This window comes from Thunnus maccoyii, chromosome 22, assembly GCF_910596095.1.
Source record: "Thunnus maccoyii chromosome 22, fThuMac1.1, whole genome shotgun sequence".
Lineage (NCBI taxonomy): Eukaryota > Metazoa > Chordata > Actinopteri > Scombriformes > Scombridae > Thunnus > Thunnus maccoyii.
The window spans coordinates 25,541,079-25,557,119 of record NC_056554.1 but is presented as its reverse complement, the minus strand read 5'-3'; the positions used below and the strand labels follow the sequence as shown (position 1 = coordinate 25,557,119).

Below are 16,041 nucleotides of genomic sequence, written 5' to 3'. Positions count from 1 at the left end.
AGTAGTGTTTAAGGAAAAATGCCAAATGTTGTGATTTGAAGCTTTTCTGTGTCATATATGTCAGTAAACTGAATATCTTTGATCAGACAAAACAAGACGTGAAGATGTCACCAGAGGTTTTAAGAAATCACAACAGCCATTTTTCACAATTTTATAGACTTTTATAATCTTAAGTTTGCATCCTGCTGAAGTTGCATCATGTTGCTGTTCTTTTCAGACAAGGTGCTGCAGCGTAAGACCACTTTCTCGTTACAAAACAGGATATGAGGTCTGTCTCAGTTTCTCTTTGTTTCCTCTCTCGACTTTCCGATATGTATGAAAAGTTGCGAGCGAATAACATACCTCTCCGCCCACTAGCCTTTGTGGTCTTGTTAACAGGATGCAGTTTGGCCACAATGTTTACTGGCAGACGGTCAACATGAATGCAGCTCTGCTCCTCTTTTGTAAGTAGAGAGAACACTCACTACACACTTTAATGTTCAACCAACAGTTCTAGTTCAACTTTATTTATAAATGAGAACATACTGGATTATTTAATTGTGGTGATTCTTAAATTTATTTTATAAAATGAATCCAGGAGTCCAAGGTGACGTCTTCTGATATTCATTTAATGATGATTTAAAAGCACATCCTAACATCTGTGAAGCTGCAACCAGACAGCAGTCAGAATTTTGTTTGACAAATGACCAAAACAATTAAGTATATGATAAATTTCCTGTTATAAATACTGGAGTGTGTACGCATCTACACACACACACGCACACACGCACACACACGCTGTAGTTTGACTGTAACTTGTCCTTTCAGTGTTGCTGAGTATCCACATCGTATCTGCCCGCAGTCGTGGTGAGTTTTATGAGTCCATGAGCTGCTGCGTGTGCTTGATGCTCTCTGCTTACTGTGTGTTTCTGCTAACAAGCAGCCTGACATATTATGTGTTGCTATGTAGTTATTTAGACGTTGCTGGGTTGTTGCTCAGGAGTACAGGTTGTTGATAGAAGATAACAGGTCCTCAAAATTAAACGTTGTTGGTCCATGCACTCCAGAACGACATTGTGCACCCTCAAGTCTGTAGGTTTAGTTCAAGAAGTGGATTTAAAGTATATGAATGCTGTTTCATCAGTGTGTTTTAAATATTCAATCAATCTAGAGAACAACATATTATTATGAAATTTGACATCATGCTTTCTAAATGAATGGTAGTCGTAGAAAGGAAGGTAGTACACATGCTGTGTAAACTGTATTTTTATATTTAAGACCTATATAAACAAGACTAGGTCAAAACCTTGTATGTGTCTGGAGCGTGACAGTGATAGTACGTAAGTCGTGTCTATAATGTGAATTCCTGGATATTAAATGTTTATCTGCCATTTTCTGTAGAAGTCCCAGTGATATTTGTTGTTAAAATGTACTGAAGTAGCATCACATGACATGGTTAAGCTACGTTACGAGTAAAAAAAAGATTATAAATGCAGTTGCAAGAACAATACACTCATATCTTGGGATGTTTGATTTGAGAGAGAATTCTGATTATAACTATTCTGATTATTATTAACTCCTCCTGCTCTTTCATCTGTTTCGCTCTGTGGATGTCTCTGGTTTTTCACTCTGCATTGAGTGTTTTGTCAGAGTGATGCTTATTTGGGGTGTTTTAACTGTGCGCTCTCCTTCCTGCCTCTACGCGCCTTTTTCTGCCTCTTTCCGGGTCGATGATCATGGAGGCTGCGGTGGTAATTTACCAGCAAGACTCATGATTTAATGCTGCAAGTTCATCATTTGTGATGTGAAAACATCAGAGAAATAAAAAGCTTGCTTCCTGATGTTAGTTCAGTTGTAAAATCCAAACTCAATCACACTAATGGTAGAGGAGGAGACGCAGAGACGCTGCTACACGTCTGTTTAAACAGGAGTTTAACTGAATTCACTGCATTTAACATCAGAGCTGAGAGTCAGAGCTTGAAGCAGAAACACAGTCACACAGGAACGACCAAGGAGGAAAGTCCAACACTCACTCATTCACTCACTCACTCACTCACTCACTCACTCACAGATAACTGTGGTTATAGGGCTGATCCGTGGCCAGTGCAGCCAAAAACTCAATAAAATAACTTCTTAATCTGTTTTTTCCTCAAAGAAAGGATCAGTTATCTCATAGATAAAATCCAAAAATGACACCTCCTCCCTCATTAAAAATTCCAGAATCTATAAATACACAAATATTTTTCATTTCTAAAGTTTCCTCTTGGACACAAGACGTCTCGTCCTTCACCGTAAAGGTTTCAAGTTTCCAAATTGCTCTTGTGTAAGTTGAATATTGAATTACGATTGGCTTCCAGGCTAGTTGTGATGTCATAAATCCTGCTCGTAGGTGCTGATGTTAACCTTCGGTAGATGAATTTGAAAAAAAACTCTGCACATACATCATTCTGCACAGAGAACAGAACAACATCCAACTTCAGGCTGCAGGTAAAACGACGGCCTGATGTATGTAGCCTGACAGACAAAACCCAGGGCAGGAAACTCTCAACCAAACCGCCTCCGGTACACTGTTTAAAATCTAAACCTCTTGCTAATGTGTCTATGTTGATTTGTTTCTTTACATCTTGTCTATTCTGCTTGTTTCTGAATGCTGTATTTGTTTGCTGAATCTCAACAAATTAGGCTGTTGTTGTAGGCTGTCTAACCACTTGTGAGCTTTATACATTTTAAAAAAACAGGTGAGGGTGAACATGTTGACTTATAAATATGAGTATGAAGGTTGAAAATTGATTAAAGCTGGAGTTTCCCACTGCACTTGAACGCTCCTGGGTCATACAGCAGAGCAGAAATGTTAGAGGCATCCCTCAAACACACTAATAACTCCACAAGTATAACTGATACCAGCTAGATATGTACACTGTGAGTGACAGCAGTGTATGCTGAACACACAGATGTGATGTGAACATGGTGTGAAACATGAATCAGCTGGAGCGATTGAAAAATGGAGGCAGGCTGTTCAAGAGTGAAAATATGGACAAAAGTATCACATTTATCCAGCGTTTTGTCAAAAACTTCATGTTTTTGACAAAACTTGTTTTACGTAAATATGGTTTATGTGACTGTTTGAAGTTTGAATGACTGAGTAATATTTTGGAGGAAAGCTGAAGGTTGAAGTTATGAGTCTAAAGTTATATCAGCATGATGAGGACGGATAATGTTTAGAACAAAAACAAACGGAAAAGTCTCTCTGTCTTTCTTTATCTCTCTTCCAGCCTCTGTGACCGTTGCTCCCAACAAGTCTCAGTACTTCGAGTATGAAAAGATGTCTGTGAGCTGTGAGCAGTTCGGATCTGGTGAATGGAGGGTGTGGAGATATGCTACAAAGGGGTCAGTTTTCCACCAAAATCGCAAACATCACAGGGCAGAGCACTATTCTTAAAGAAAGTACTACTTTGTTTTACCACATCAGTGTAAAAAATCCTGCAAACATTCAGTTTCTGCTGATCATTTCTCAACTCATCCATCAGATTTTAGATTGATTTCCGTCAAACTTTCTGTAGAGAGAGATGGTCAAATCTGCTGTTGGTGGATTCAAAGACTCGCCAACATCTGTGAGTTGAGACTTTAATGCACCAGAAGCAACTGATGGATTTGACCCTAAAATCTTGGATGTCAGAGCATTTTGACAAAATTGGGGGCTGAAGATTTTGAAGAATTACAACAATAGCCCCTCTTTTGATTTCCAAAATGTGACAAGGGGGTGATGATATGCCTCTTTCAACAAAATCCACTAAATGAAGAAAAAGCGCCAAAATTCAGCATTGAGGTTTATTTTATGTTAGAAGTATCATACTGACTCTCTTTGGATTTAATCATGTGTGAATGGCTGATAAACTGAGGTCATGTGTTCCCAGTTTGCTGTCCCGGTGTGGGGTGGACTGGGGCAGCGAGACGTCCTCCACCTGCGTCATAAACACAGTCAAACAGTCTGACAGCGGAGTGTACTGGTGTGAATCGAAACACAGAGAAAGCAGCAACGCCGTCAGTATCACTGTCAAGACGGGTAAGAATCCTAAAAACGACCTTGCAGTGTGCCGCTAGATGAGTCTCATCAATAGTTCTTTCTGTTTCAGGACTCTTTTTCATGCAGGTGCTCTGACCACAGATTTGATGTCACATTTCAGCAGGATACACATGTGGCTCAGATCTCTCTCTCCTCCTTTTGTCACAAATAAAATAAACAGTTACAACTTCTGGAGTCATGATCTTGAGGAAAGTACAAGTCACAGTGGGATCTGTCTCTACAGCAGCTAATTATCACAACACTTTTATGATACATCTCGGTTGTTTTATAGGGAAGTAGTTATAATAAAAGGAAGTGAAATACAGGATGTATAATGATAAGCGTAGGCCCAGGCCACAGATAGTTCTGTGATGTGAATGTGGCCATTAAAGGAAACAAAAACTGCAAACGCAATGTCTTTGTTGATAGAATCAGATTAAATGAGGACACATGGTAACATTGTTTTAATCACACTGCCATTAAAGTGCTGCCTGCGTGACTGCTGCAAATACACACAACACCCAAAAACCAAACACCTGGCAGCACAAAAGCAATCACACTGGATATCTTAGCAACCAATTAGCAACGCCATAGCAACCATCTCAAACACCATAGCAACCACTTCAGACAGACAACCATCATAATGTCTTAGCAAACACCTATTCTAGCAGCCTCCCTTAACAACCTAGCAACCATCTCAAACACCCTAGCAACCACCCAGAATACAATCATAATCTCTTAGCAACCACCTATTCTACCAGCCTCCTCCAACACCTTAGCAACCATCTCAAACACTCTAGCAACCACCTCAGACAGACAACCATCATAATGTCTTAGCAACCACCTATTCTAGCAGCCTCCCTGAACACCCTAGCAACCATCTCAAACACCCTAGCAACCACCCAGAATACAATCATAATCTCTTAGCAACCACCTATTCTACCAGCCTCCTCCAACACCTTAGCAACCATCTCAAACACCCTAGCAATTACCCAGAATACAATTGTAAGTTCTTAGCAACCACCTAGATATATACTGGCAGCCTCCTCCAACACTTTAGCAACCATCTCAAACATCATCATAGTCTCTTAGAAACCACCTGGTTATATGCTAGCCACTTCCTCCAACACTCCAACCTTCTCAAACACCATAGCAACCACCTAGAACACAATCACAATGTCTTAGCAACCACCTAGTAATATTTTAGCAAATTCCTCCAACGCTTTATCAACCATGTCAGACACTATAGCAACCACAGAGAACACCATCATAAGGTTTTAGTGACCACCTAGTTATATTCTGGCAGCCTCTGCACCTATAACCCAGCAACTATCTCAAACACCCTAGCAACCACCCAGAACACATTGTATTAGGGAATGCAGCCCTTGAAATTCCAACATCGAACAGGTGTGAACAGAGGAGGTTTCAGATGCCTTAACAGCCCAGCAACACCCTAGAAATAATCTTAGAAATAACCACCTCAACCCTTTTCCTGATATCTATCCTGACACATTCAGCAACCATCATACTCACTAGTTTCCATCTGTCTCTGTGTTGAGGTGGATCACTGATCCTGCAGAGTCCTGCCCTCCCTGTGATGGAGGGAGATGATGTCACTCTGTACTGTAAAACAAAGACCTCCAACCCTTCAGCTGATTTCTATAAAAATGACTCCCTCATCAAGACTGAGCCTACAGGTCAAATGACCATCCAACATGTTTCCAAGTCTGATGAAGGCCTCTACAAGTGTACCATCAGCAGTCATAGAGAGTCTTCACCCAGCTGGCTGCGGATGAAAGGTAAAGATTAAGAACATGTTTGCACTTACATCTTCTAATGGTCAGTATGAACAGGAGGAATGATTACAGCAAGAAAACATGTTTCACTGTTCATTTGGGCTCCTGACTGTTTTTTTAAGACACACTTGAAAAGTCGTGAACCACTTCTTTAACGGTTTTTTGATGTCTGTCTCTAGAGGATTCAGTCCCGGCCACTCTCACAGTGACTCCTGACTCGTCTCAGCTCTTCGAATATGAGAGTCTGTCTCTGAGTTGTGGAGAGAACAGCAGCTCCACTGGATGGGGGGTCAGAAGGGCCGTGGTAACCCCTGACAACAACACTTACGAGATTTCCAGCTGTGGAGATAAATGGGGGACTGTCACCGTCTTTGGCTGCACAATCCAGACCGCCAAGCAGCCTGACAGCGCCATCTACTGGTGTGAGTCTGCTGCGATGCAGCGCAGCAACTCTGCCAGCATCACTGTTCACGGTAGGAGCAGTAAGATTCATTCTCTGTTTTGTGTTTCCACTTATCAATTCCTGACAACTTTGTTACCTTAAATGTGCTTAAAAATGTGGCCACAATGTCCCAGAAGCCCACAGTGCGAATGGGTTTCATGTCACAGCAACAGAAGAAGATGTTGCCTCTTTTCTGCAATATTTTAAACTGATGTGGTGACAATAAGACACCACAAATCTCCATAATTTTATGTAGAACTATTTTTATGCACCAAGCAGTTCACAATTGCTTTTGTCAATGATGGACTCATTTCAACAGTGCTCTCAGCCCCAAAACGCAATAAATATAGTTACATATGTTATGTGGGAGAAAAGAGACATGAAGGTATAAAGGTTGCAGTTGTGAGGATGAAGGGAAAGTCATACAAGTCTTCATGTGGTCGGTGTAAACAGCTGTGTTGTATGGAGCCTCTGCAGTCCTGAAAGATGCTATTTTTTCCTCACCAGACCAGACCACGTTTAGCCACTGGGAAGCTTTAATTGTCCGTCTTCCACCACTTACCTGTGGTGTGTGTGACCTTACCAGGTCAAGGTGACAGCAGGCTCAGTAAGGTAGCCCAGACATCTTTCTCCACAGCTAGGTCTTCTAGCTCCTCCTTAGGAGGTGTTAACAGGCTTGATGGGATTTGTAGTCCCTCCAGTGTGCTCTCAGGGAGGTTCTGTTTTTTTCAAGTCTGTCTTAATACATTACTAACATACCATTATGTACATGGAAATGGGTTTTGGTTGCTGTAACAATTTCTTCTCTCCATACTGACCCTGAATGTGACTAGACTGTAGGAAATCCAAAGCCCTCATTTCAAATTCAGCTGAAGCTAAAACGATGCTTCAGCAGTCTCAGTTAGATAAATCAAGTTCGTTTCTTCCAAAGTTGCACATTTGATAAAAAATGTCGACTGTTTGTCTCTGTGTTGAGGTGGACCAGTGATCCTGCAGAATCCTGTCCTACCTGTGATGGAGGGAGATGATGTCACTCTACACTGTAAAACAAAGACCTCCAACCTCCCAGCTGATTTCTATAAAGATGGCTCCCTCATCAGAACTGAGCCTGCAGGTCACATGACCATCCACCATGTTTCCATGTCTGATGAAGGCCTCTACAAGTGTCACAACAGCAGTCATGGAGAGTCACCACCCAGCTGGCTGTTTGTCAGAGGTGAGGAAGCTATGATGCTGTCCCTGTCTTCTTTCTCCATTTCATAATTTGGTTGAATATGACTATCCTGAACCTGGAGGACAGTCAGCAGGTGTTGTGTCAGTACTGTAACGCTTTATTTGCCATAATTTCCTAATAATTTTCTAGGAGCATTCCTGGAAAGAAATGTGTAATTTGGTACTAATTATGAAAGAAAACCTCCATTTAAACTCAAGATAATGATCATTCATTATAAAATTATTACTGGAAACTTTATTCTCCTTATGTGTTAAACTTGTTTACTTTTACTTTTTACTGTAGACAAATTTCATGTTTGCATGTTGAGCTTTCCTACTGTGTTCTGACTATAAGACTCCGGGTTACACTACTGGAGTAATTTTGAGGACACTCAAAAATTACAGACCTGTTATAATAAAGTGTTAATGTTATTACATTTCCATTTAAATTTTGTGCAATTCCACAAAGCCACCAAAAGAAAATGTGAAAAAGTGTGTTTCCATCGACTTGAGTTGTGTGATTCTCCAAAGGGGGCAATAGGGACAATATTACATCATTTAAAAAGCACAGGTGACTCTTCGTGTCTGTGTATTAGTGATGACATTGCTTTAATGAGGCATTGATGCATATAAAACAGAGAGCACAGTGACATCTGGTGGTTTACAGAAGTTATAGCAGCTCAGTTCTGAGGATCACACTCTGATATTACTGTTGAGTTCATATTTTTAAATCACAAATGAACTGTGCGTGTTTATTTTTTACCAATAAATGTAAACATATTTAGACTATGTAGACTATCATTTTCCACCTCAGCTAAGAGGAAAAATTGAGATATTTAAGTGCCTTTCCAAACCTGACGTTTCCATATTTTAACGCACAAAATCAGAATTTTAAAAACAGATCAATTGAAATGTAACATATATGGAAACAATCAGTTTTACATTTCAAATTCCTACATAGTAGCTTAGTTTTTGGACGTAAAGGATAAGTCTGTAAGGCTTTACTTTAAGTCCCCATATTTACCATTAATGATTAGTATACAAACATGTAATGAACGGTTTATAACATATTGTAATGTAGTAGTGTCTCAATACTTTCCTTTTACTTTAAATAGTTACTATGCATAAGGTTTAGGTGTGTTTTTAAAGACTGAATATGTAAATTCTGGGGACTATTTTCAGCAGTGGATGAATGACATTTGGTGCTCTAGTGAGTATTTCTGGCAGCAGGACGGTGTGTGTGGGATTGAATCAATATAAACTACAAGTCTGTATGTTCATGGTGATGAAGGAACAACAGAGGAAGAAGATACATCAAAATACTTGTTAGCATATCAATTCCTTGTTGGTTTGAGTCTAAATATGATGTCTACATATTGATTTCAGAAGTTCACCTGATCAGGTGTGTTTGTCTTCAAAGGTCTGTCTACAGCTGAAGCTTCTCATCATTCATCATTCATGCTGAGAATCATCAGCTTCGTAGTGGTGTGCTGCCCGTATTGCATCTCCACCATCCTCATGGTGTCTTCATATCGACACAAACCCACAGGTAACACTCAATGACACCACTACCTTCATCAGTCAATCAGTCAATGTCCCTTCAAACAACTGTGCTCCAATAATTCATCAGATGATAATAAATGCATCACTGAACTCATCTCCAACTGCAGGAAGACGACCAGCTGTGTCCATGACAACATCCCCGCCTCTCGAGGATGATGAGGCAGTGGCCTCACAGTATGATGATGTCACCACTGAGCATCATTTCTAAGCTAATGACTGAGTCAAACGAGTCAGTCATTGTCATGGTGACCTGTTTTTAAATTTTGTTTTGCTTGTGTTGTCTTTGTTTTTGTTTGGTTTGTTTTAACTTTTGATTAGATTTAAATTTAGATTTAGATCATATTAAATCACATTATTCCACCTCTTTGTTCATCCATTCTATATCTGTTCAATATGTTATTTTTAAAGATTTATTTAAACTTACTTAATGTTCTACATGTTTTCATTACTTCGCTACAGTTGTTCCATAGATTAACTCCCTTTATTGTGATACAATGAAGTTTTGCATTTATCCTAACTAGTTGTTTTTTGAACATATATATTCCTCTGAAATCATATTTACTTTCCTTCATTTGAAACTGTCAACTGCTTTCATTTTATAAAGGCGATCTACATCGCTCAAATGTTACTGTTGTATTTTCACAGATGATAAAAACAGGTAGTCACAAAGTCAATCTCCCGAACCAGTATTAAAATACCAAAGGCTTTCTCAGAGGCAAGACTTGAGGCCCAAAGCTGAATTTGTGATGGTGAGTCAGCGCTGACATTTGTCTAGTCAAAAGATCTGTGAGTAAGATATACACCTGTCTTCTCATTCTGTCAGCACAGATGATTGGCCGTAGTCTGAGAAATTTTTTTTTATCCTCTTCTTTCCTCTTGTCTGCTCGACTTCTCTCCTCTTCCATCCTGTTTCTCTCAAGACGAGAAAGCTTGTCGAGATGTTCGGCTGAATGAAAGCTTCTAAACAGCTAACAGTAACCTTTGGATACTGTTTGGTAACTGCAGATCTTTTACTCTATGATTTGAATAGTTTTGAAGTCAATCAGGTCCTTAAATTTTAGTGCATTTGATGAAGAGTGGGTTTGTTTGTTCTCTGTAAGTGGTTTTATTAATGAGTTTTATGGCTCTTTTTTGAAGGATGAAGATTGGATCTGTGCTTGTTTTGTATGTGTTCCCCCACACTTCCACACAGTAGGTAATGTATGGGAGTATGAAGGAACAGTACAAGGTGTAAAGTGATGATTGATTTAGGAAATCTTTGACTTTATATAATATTGCAGTTGACTTTGATAGTTTTGCTTCAATATAATTTATGTGGCTTCCAACATAATCTATTGTCAATTATGACTCCAAGAAATTCGATTTCAGACCTTTCGAATTGCATATCATTTATCATGAGTTTCTTGCTTGAGTTAGTTGAACGGGTCCCAAATAATATACATTTTGTTTTGCTTAAATTTAGTGTCACTTTATTTGAATCAAACCAAGTCTTCAGTTTTTTCAGTTAATTTCCTACAGTATCCAAAAGTTGTTCCAAGTTAACCCCACAGCAGAGTAAATTTCTGGAAACCTCACATATATTATTAATGTACAAAATAACCAACAATGGTCAACACTGAGCCTTGGGCAACCCCACAATTAACCTTCAGTAGCTGTGATTTAACATGATTAATATGCACATATTGAGCAAGAGAGTGCTACTCCTTTGATTCCATATTTTTGAAGTTTTATTAATAATAAGTTGTGGTCAACCATATCAAATGCTTTTCTCAGATCTAGGAATACTCCTACAGCATATTCTTCATTTTCTATAGCAGTTGTTATCTCCTATTTCAGAGATTGATTGTATACATATGTAATGGGTTTCACCACATAGTCAATAACACTTTTAACCAACACATCTATGTCATTCCAGTCTGTAGACTCTGAAATCCTTTAACAATCATCTGTTCCCTTTAAAAACAATGATTCTTTTACATGTACATTTTTACTTTCCACTTCATTTCTACTGCTAGTGTTTGCAATCTCTCCTGCCAAACCAGGGCCAACACCAACAAAAAATTCATTAAATTCATTTGAAACTATGGTCATATCATTAATAGTTTTATTTGTCTTGGTTAGGAAGTGGTCTGGATGTCCTGTTTTCCCAGTTCTATTTTTAATAATGTCATTCAGTACTTTCCATGTATTGTTGTTGTCAGTAAATTACTGTAGTAATCCCTTTTAGTGCTTCTCATAATTCTTGTCAGTTTGTTTTTATATGTCTTATATTTGTGTTCCGTCTGTTTTGTTCTTTTCTTTAAAAAGTCTTTATATAATAGATTTTTCTTCTTAAATGCGTATAATATCCCCTTAGTTAGCCATGGCTTTTCAGCAGCTTTCTGTTTTACTACTTTCTTTGCAAGAGGACAGCTTTTTTCATAAAGAGCAGTTATTATGGACAAAAATGTGTCATATGCTTCATCTACATCTTCCAGATAGACTTTGTTCCAGTCTTGTATCATCAGATCTTTTTTTCCCCATCTTGTTTGCCTGGTGTAATACATGCGTGGAAGAAAGTTTCAACTGTTGTTAGGTTACCAGCAGCAACATGGTCGAGCCAGTATATGGCCGGGCTACGCTAACTAGTCCAGGCTAGTTAGTGGGCTTGCCGGCCTCTTTTGTTCAAGGACTGAGTTCAAGGTATAACTATCCATCCAGCCGAGAGGAAGGAATATATCCCAATGCAGACAGTCAGAGGTCCTGCTACACACAGGCAAAGTTTGATGAAGTGTGTTTGTCCGGTCATTTTGGTCTGGTCTGCAGCTCTAAGCTAGCTAGGCTAAGCTAACTTGCTGGCTTACCGTCCTTGGGCTTTCAAGTCTGTAGTCTTAAATCATTGTCTCAGTCCAGGTGCTGGTCAAATCCAAGATATATGAATCAGGTAATCCAAGATCCAAAATCCAAAAGCAGTTGTTTTATGCAAAACAGTCAAAAGCCGGGAGACACAAAGTACATACAGTAACATGAACTGTAAAATGAACTGTGAAACTGTACAGAATAAAAACTGCATTTTTACAAAAGTGACTCTTTGTGAACATTTCTGACTCGGGTGACTCCTGGTGGTGGAACTGAAAAAAGACACTTAAGATGTAATAACCAGCTGTGTTTGTATTCAAATATCATGAGGACATATTTAATATCTTGGTAGAATATGTCTTCTAAGCAAGTGAGCAGACAGTTAATTCTTGGTCACATCATGTACAGCACAAAACATGATTTTTGGTTGAAGACTTGGAAGTCCACAACAAAATTGGAGTCAGGAGGAAATGTTACTCAGGTATCCCAGCATGCTTCATAACATGTGACAACCGAGCACATTTTCAGAGAGTCTCCTCTGGAGGATCAGTGGTGGAAAATAACTCATTTACTTAAGTACAGTTTGAGGTACTTGTACTTTACTTGAGTATTTCCATTTGTTGCTACTTTATACTTCCATTCTGCAGCATTTCAAAAGGAAATATTGTACTTTATACTCCACTACATTTATTTGACAGCTTTAGTTACTTTTCAGATGAAGATTTGACACAATGGATAATATAACAAGCTTTTAAAATACAGCACAAAGATGAAACCAGTGGTTTCTACCCTTTTTGGCTTTTGACGCCTCACAAAAAGCAGTGTGTAGTCGGGGTCACATTTCAGATGTCTATGAGTTGTTAACAGCTCCACCAAATAGTGATTTTTCCCTCTAAACTTCTCACATGCTTTCATTTCAATAAATGTTCAAATGATCCAATATTTCAGCAAAAATTAAAGATTAGAATGGTTGGTAAAAGCAGTATAAAAAGTATTAAACTATATGAAAAGTCATTTTACTGTTAGCAGAAAAAGTAAAAAGTGTCTCTGTCCCAAATATCAGAAGTGATGCTCTGTAGTGACAGAGACGATGACATCATCACAGTCATCATCCAATCCCTGCTCAGCCTGGAACAGCGGGGTCATCACCATGGAGACGGGCGGGTCATTTCCTTCAGTCAGAACAGGTCAGAAAGAAAATGTAGATAATTTATCACCTGTTAGAGACAACTGTCAATCATCCACACCAGAATGAACCTGATTGATTGATTGATTGATTGATAGTTGCTGAGTGTCTGTAAGGTGAATGAATGATTCAGAGTGTTACCTGTGGACCTGTGTCGATATAAAGACACCATGAGGAGAGTGGAGATGAAGTACGGACAGAACACCACTAGGTAGCAGACCAGTCTGAACACAAACTGGAGGGGTGATGAGACAGGGGGCGGGGCTGCTGAGACAGGGGGCGGGGCTGTGATTGTAGGTTTACATGCAGAGAGAATCACACCTGGTCAGATGGACATGTGGATGAAATAAGTGGTGAAATCAAAGGTAAGTTCCTCACCTGTGACAGTGATCCAGCTGGGTGGAGACTCTCCATGACTGCTGCTGTGACACTTGTAGACGCCTTCATCAGACATGGAAACATTGTGGATGGTCATGTGACCTGCAGGCTCAGTCCTGATGAGGGAGCCATCTTTATAGAAATCAGCTGGGAGGTTGGAGGTCTTTGTTTTACAGTGCAGAGTGACATCATCTCCCTCCATCACAGGGAGGACAGGACTCTGCAGGATCACTGATCCACCTCAACACAGAGACAAACTACAGCATTTCATCATTTACACTCAGCTTCATCAATACTAACTCCACAGTCTGATCTTACCAGTGACAGTGATGTTGATGCTGTTACTGGTTGCTCCTTCTCTGGACTGACACCAGTAAACTCCACTGTCCATTGGGACGATATGGCTGAGGTTACACATAGAACCAGTTGATTTTCCCCATTTACCTCCACACTCAGTCCTGGTTTCTCTGGTTGTGTTCCTCCTCAGCGTCCTTCCAGCAGAGCTGTCGTCCTCCTCACAGCTCAGAGAGACAAACTGTCCTTCAAACAGCTGAGAGCTGCTGGGACTGACACTCAGTGAGGCTGTGTGGGGAATTATTGTATTTTAAGGCCACAACAGAGTGGGAGATACAACATTTTCAAAGTTACACAAAGTGAGTATATCAGTGGTGTCTCTGTAATGTTTTAGATCTGGATATTTTGGTCTATAATTGACCAAAGCTCAATTCAGACTGTAATAATGCCAAGCAACAACCACTGGAGCTGAAAAATGAAGCCAACATAAAAGTGCCACAAACTGCAGTTCCTCGAATGGCCACTTGAGGCTGGTTCCAAAAATGAGTCAATCCCCATAGACCCCCATGTTAAAATGTCCAACTTTACAGCAGAAATAAACATGTTTACAGCCTGGTACAAAAAACAATTTTGGTCTCTATAGGTAAATTCCCTGTTCAAAACAACTATATAAGGGTGAATTTTGATATAACTCACCCATTTAAATTTTATTTTAAAGTTATGCATAACTTTTTTATAGCTTTTGAGTGACACGTTGGTGCCATCACAGGCAAGTTGCTACCATGGTAACAGTGTTGGTTAGGTAACATAATCATGATGTAACCCAAGATTCACAGAGTTTAGGCGTAACTGTAGCCTTCGCTATTTTAGTGTGTCTGTGTGCTAGCGTTAGGGTCAGCTCCACCCTCTCATCCAAATATCACTTCTGGCTCCAAAAATCCAAGATGGCAACGGTCAAAATACAAACTCAAGACTTCAAAACGGACGTCCACAAAACAATGGGTGACGTCACGGTGGCTACGTCCATTATTTTTTTTCTCTCCAAACTGAAAAATGTAAATGTAAAGCAAATCTGACTGTTGTGTTTTTTGGTGTGAGTGAACATTTGTTGAGTCAACTTAAAATATGTTAGTGAATTAATTTGAATTAGTTAGTTTTACATTTTCACAGCTCATGAGATGGTTGAATAAATTTTTCAACTCAAAGTTCAGTTAATTTTATTTTTAAGGCAGCAGGAGAACTTTTGTAAGTTGTACCAACTCATAATGTATTATAGTACACAGTTTCAGTTTTTCATTTAAATGCTGTTTCTAAGTTAATTTGTATTTGTTATTTTTGTAAAAGAATATAAGTTTGCATTGCACAGTGGTGGCAGATGATTTCAAGTTAAGTCATGAATCTTTACTTTCGCAAGTTGAGTTTCAGAACCTTGTCTGGTTTCATCATCCCACTCCAGTGTTTTTTCACTTCACTCTGTCTAATGTGTGGTGGCATCATGATGAAAAACCACTTATGTGGGGAAGTTATATTAGTAATATTTAACACATCAGTTACAATCAGTTTTAGATTGTCAGAGAAGTTTACTAACCTTGATTTGTTGTGCAGCAGAGCAGTGAGGTCAGAGCTACAGAGAAATGACACCCAGGTTGGTTTGACATTGAAACTGCAACCAGACAAGAAAACTATTCTCCAGAGAAGTGAGAACCCCCACGGTGATGTACAGACAAAATACTGTCAGAACATTCAAAAACTTTACACATCATTAATATCTAAAGACGACCTGTGAGTCATATATGAGGAAGTACATCAGACTACATTATTTAACTGTATGCTGATGATGTCACTGGGTATCCTAAGAACATATTAGTGAGCACAACAATCAAGTCGATGTATAATTTATAACTGATATTAAGATTGTGTGTAAGGTCAGAGGATCAAATATTTAAAAAAGAAAATCTTTAACATGCAACAACGCTGTAAAAACTAAAAAGTTGAAAAACTGAAAAATGCTCCTCCTTAAAAAAAACTTTTGATTATTTTTCAATTAAAATTCTGAGCAAACAAGTTGAATTCTAAAACTGAGAAATTCTAAGACGGCTTGATGAGAAATTCAAAAATATGTGTATTTATATTAAATGAGTGAGTTTCCTGGTGTAGTTCAGACTGCAAATATGAGAATGTGTCTGTTCTAAAAATAAATCTACTGTCTGATCTACTGTCTGATCCTCTGTGCAGGGAGGCGACGACACATAGACCAAATCTCTGACTGATCATCAATGTTCAGCAAACT

At 39.0% G+C, this 16,041-nt stretch overlaps 2 protein-coding genes across 6 annotated transcripts; one reads left to right on the top strand and one right to left on the bottom strand.

Moving 5' to 3' along the window:
• Positions 1–351: 351 nt before the first annotated feature.
• On the top strand, positions 352–12,476 carry LOC121889639 (CD166 antigen homolog A-like). 5 transcript variants are annotated; one of them, XM_042401766.1, is made up of 9 exons: positions 352–443; positions 808–846; positions 3,252–3,366; positions 3,894–4,042; positions 5,602–5,841; positions 6,018–6,311; positions 7,257–7,496; positions 8,913–9,041; positions 9,163–12,476. In XM_042401766.1, exons 1-9 carry the CDS (start codon positions 380–382, stop codon positions 9,261–9,263), a joined length of 1,371 nt encoding a protein of 456 aa, XP_042257700.1. In that variant the 5' UTR covers positions 352–379; the 3' UTR covers positions 9,264–12,476. The 5 variants fall into 5 exon arrangements, with proteins under 5 accessions (XP_042257700.1, XP_042257701.1, XP_042257704.1 ...); XM_042401770.1 differs by lacking the exons at positions 352–443; positions 808–846 and adding exons at positions 2,524–2,541; positions 2,662–2,717; XM_042401767.1 differs by lacking the exon at positions 808–846 and having other exon boundaries at positions 365–443.
• A 303-nt stretch (positions 12,477–12,779) lies between these two features.
• LOC121889721 (Fc receptor-like protein 5) lies at positions 12,780–15,623 on the bottom strand. Its single transcript, XM_042401908.1, has 5 exons — positions 15,340–15,623; positions 13,776–14,039; positions 13,458–13,697; positions 13,221–13,343; positions 12,780–13,065 (listed from the first exon to the last, which is right to left on the bottom strand). Exons 1-5 carry the CDS (start codon positions 15,407–15,409, stop codon positions 12,953–12,955), a joined length of 810 nt encoding a protein of 269 aa, XP_042257842.1. The 5' UTR covers positions 15,410–15,623; the 3' UTR covers positions 12,780–12,952.
• Positions 15,624–16,041: the final 418 nt, after the last annotated feature.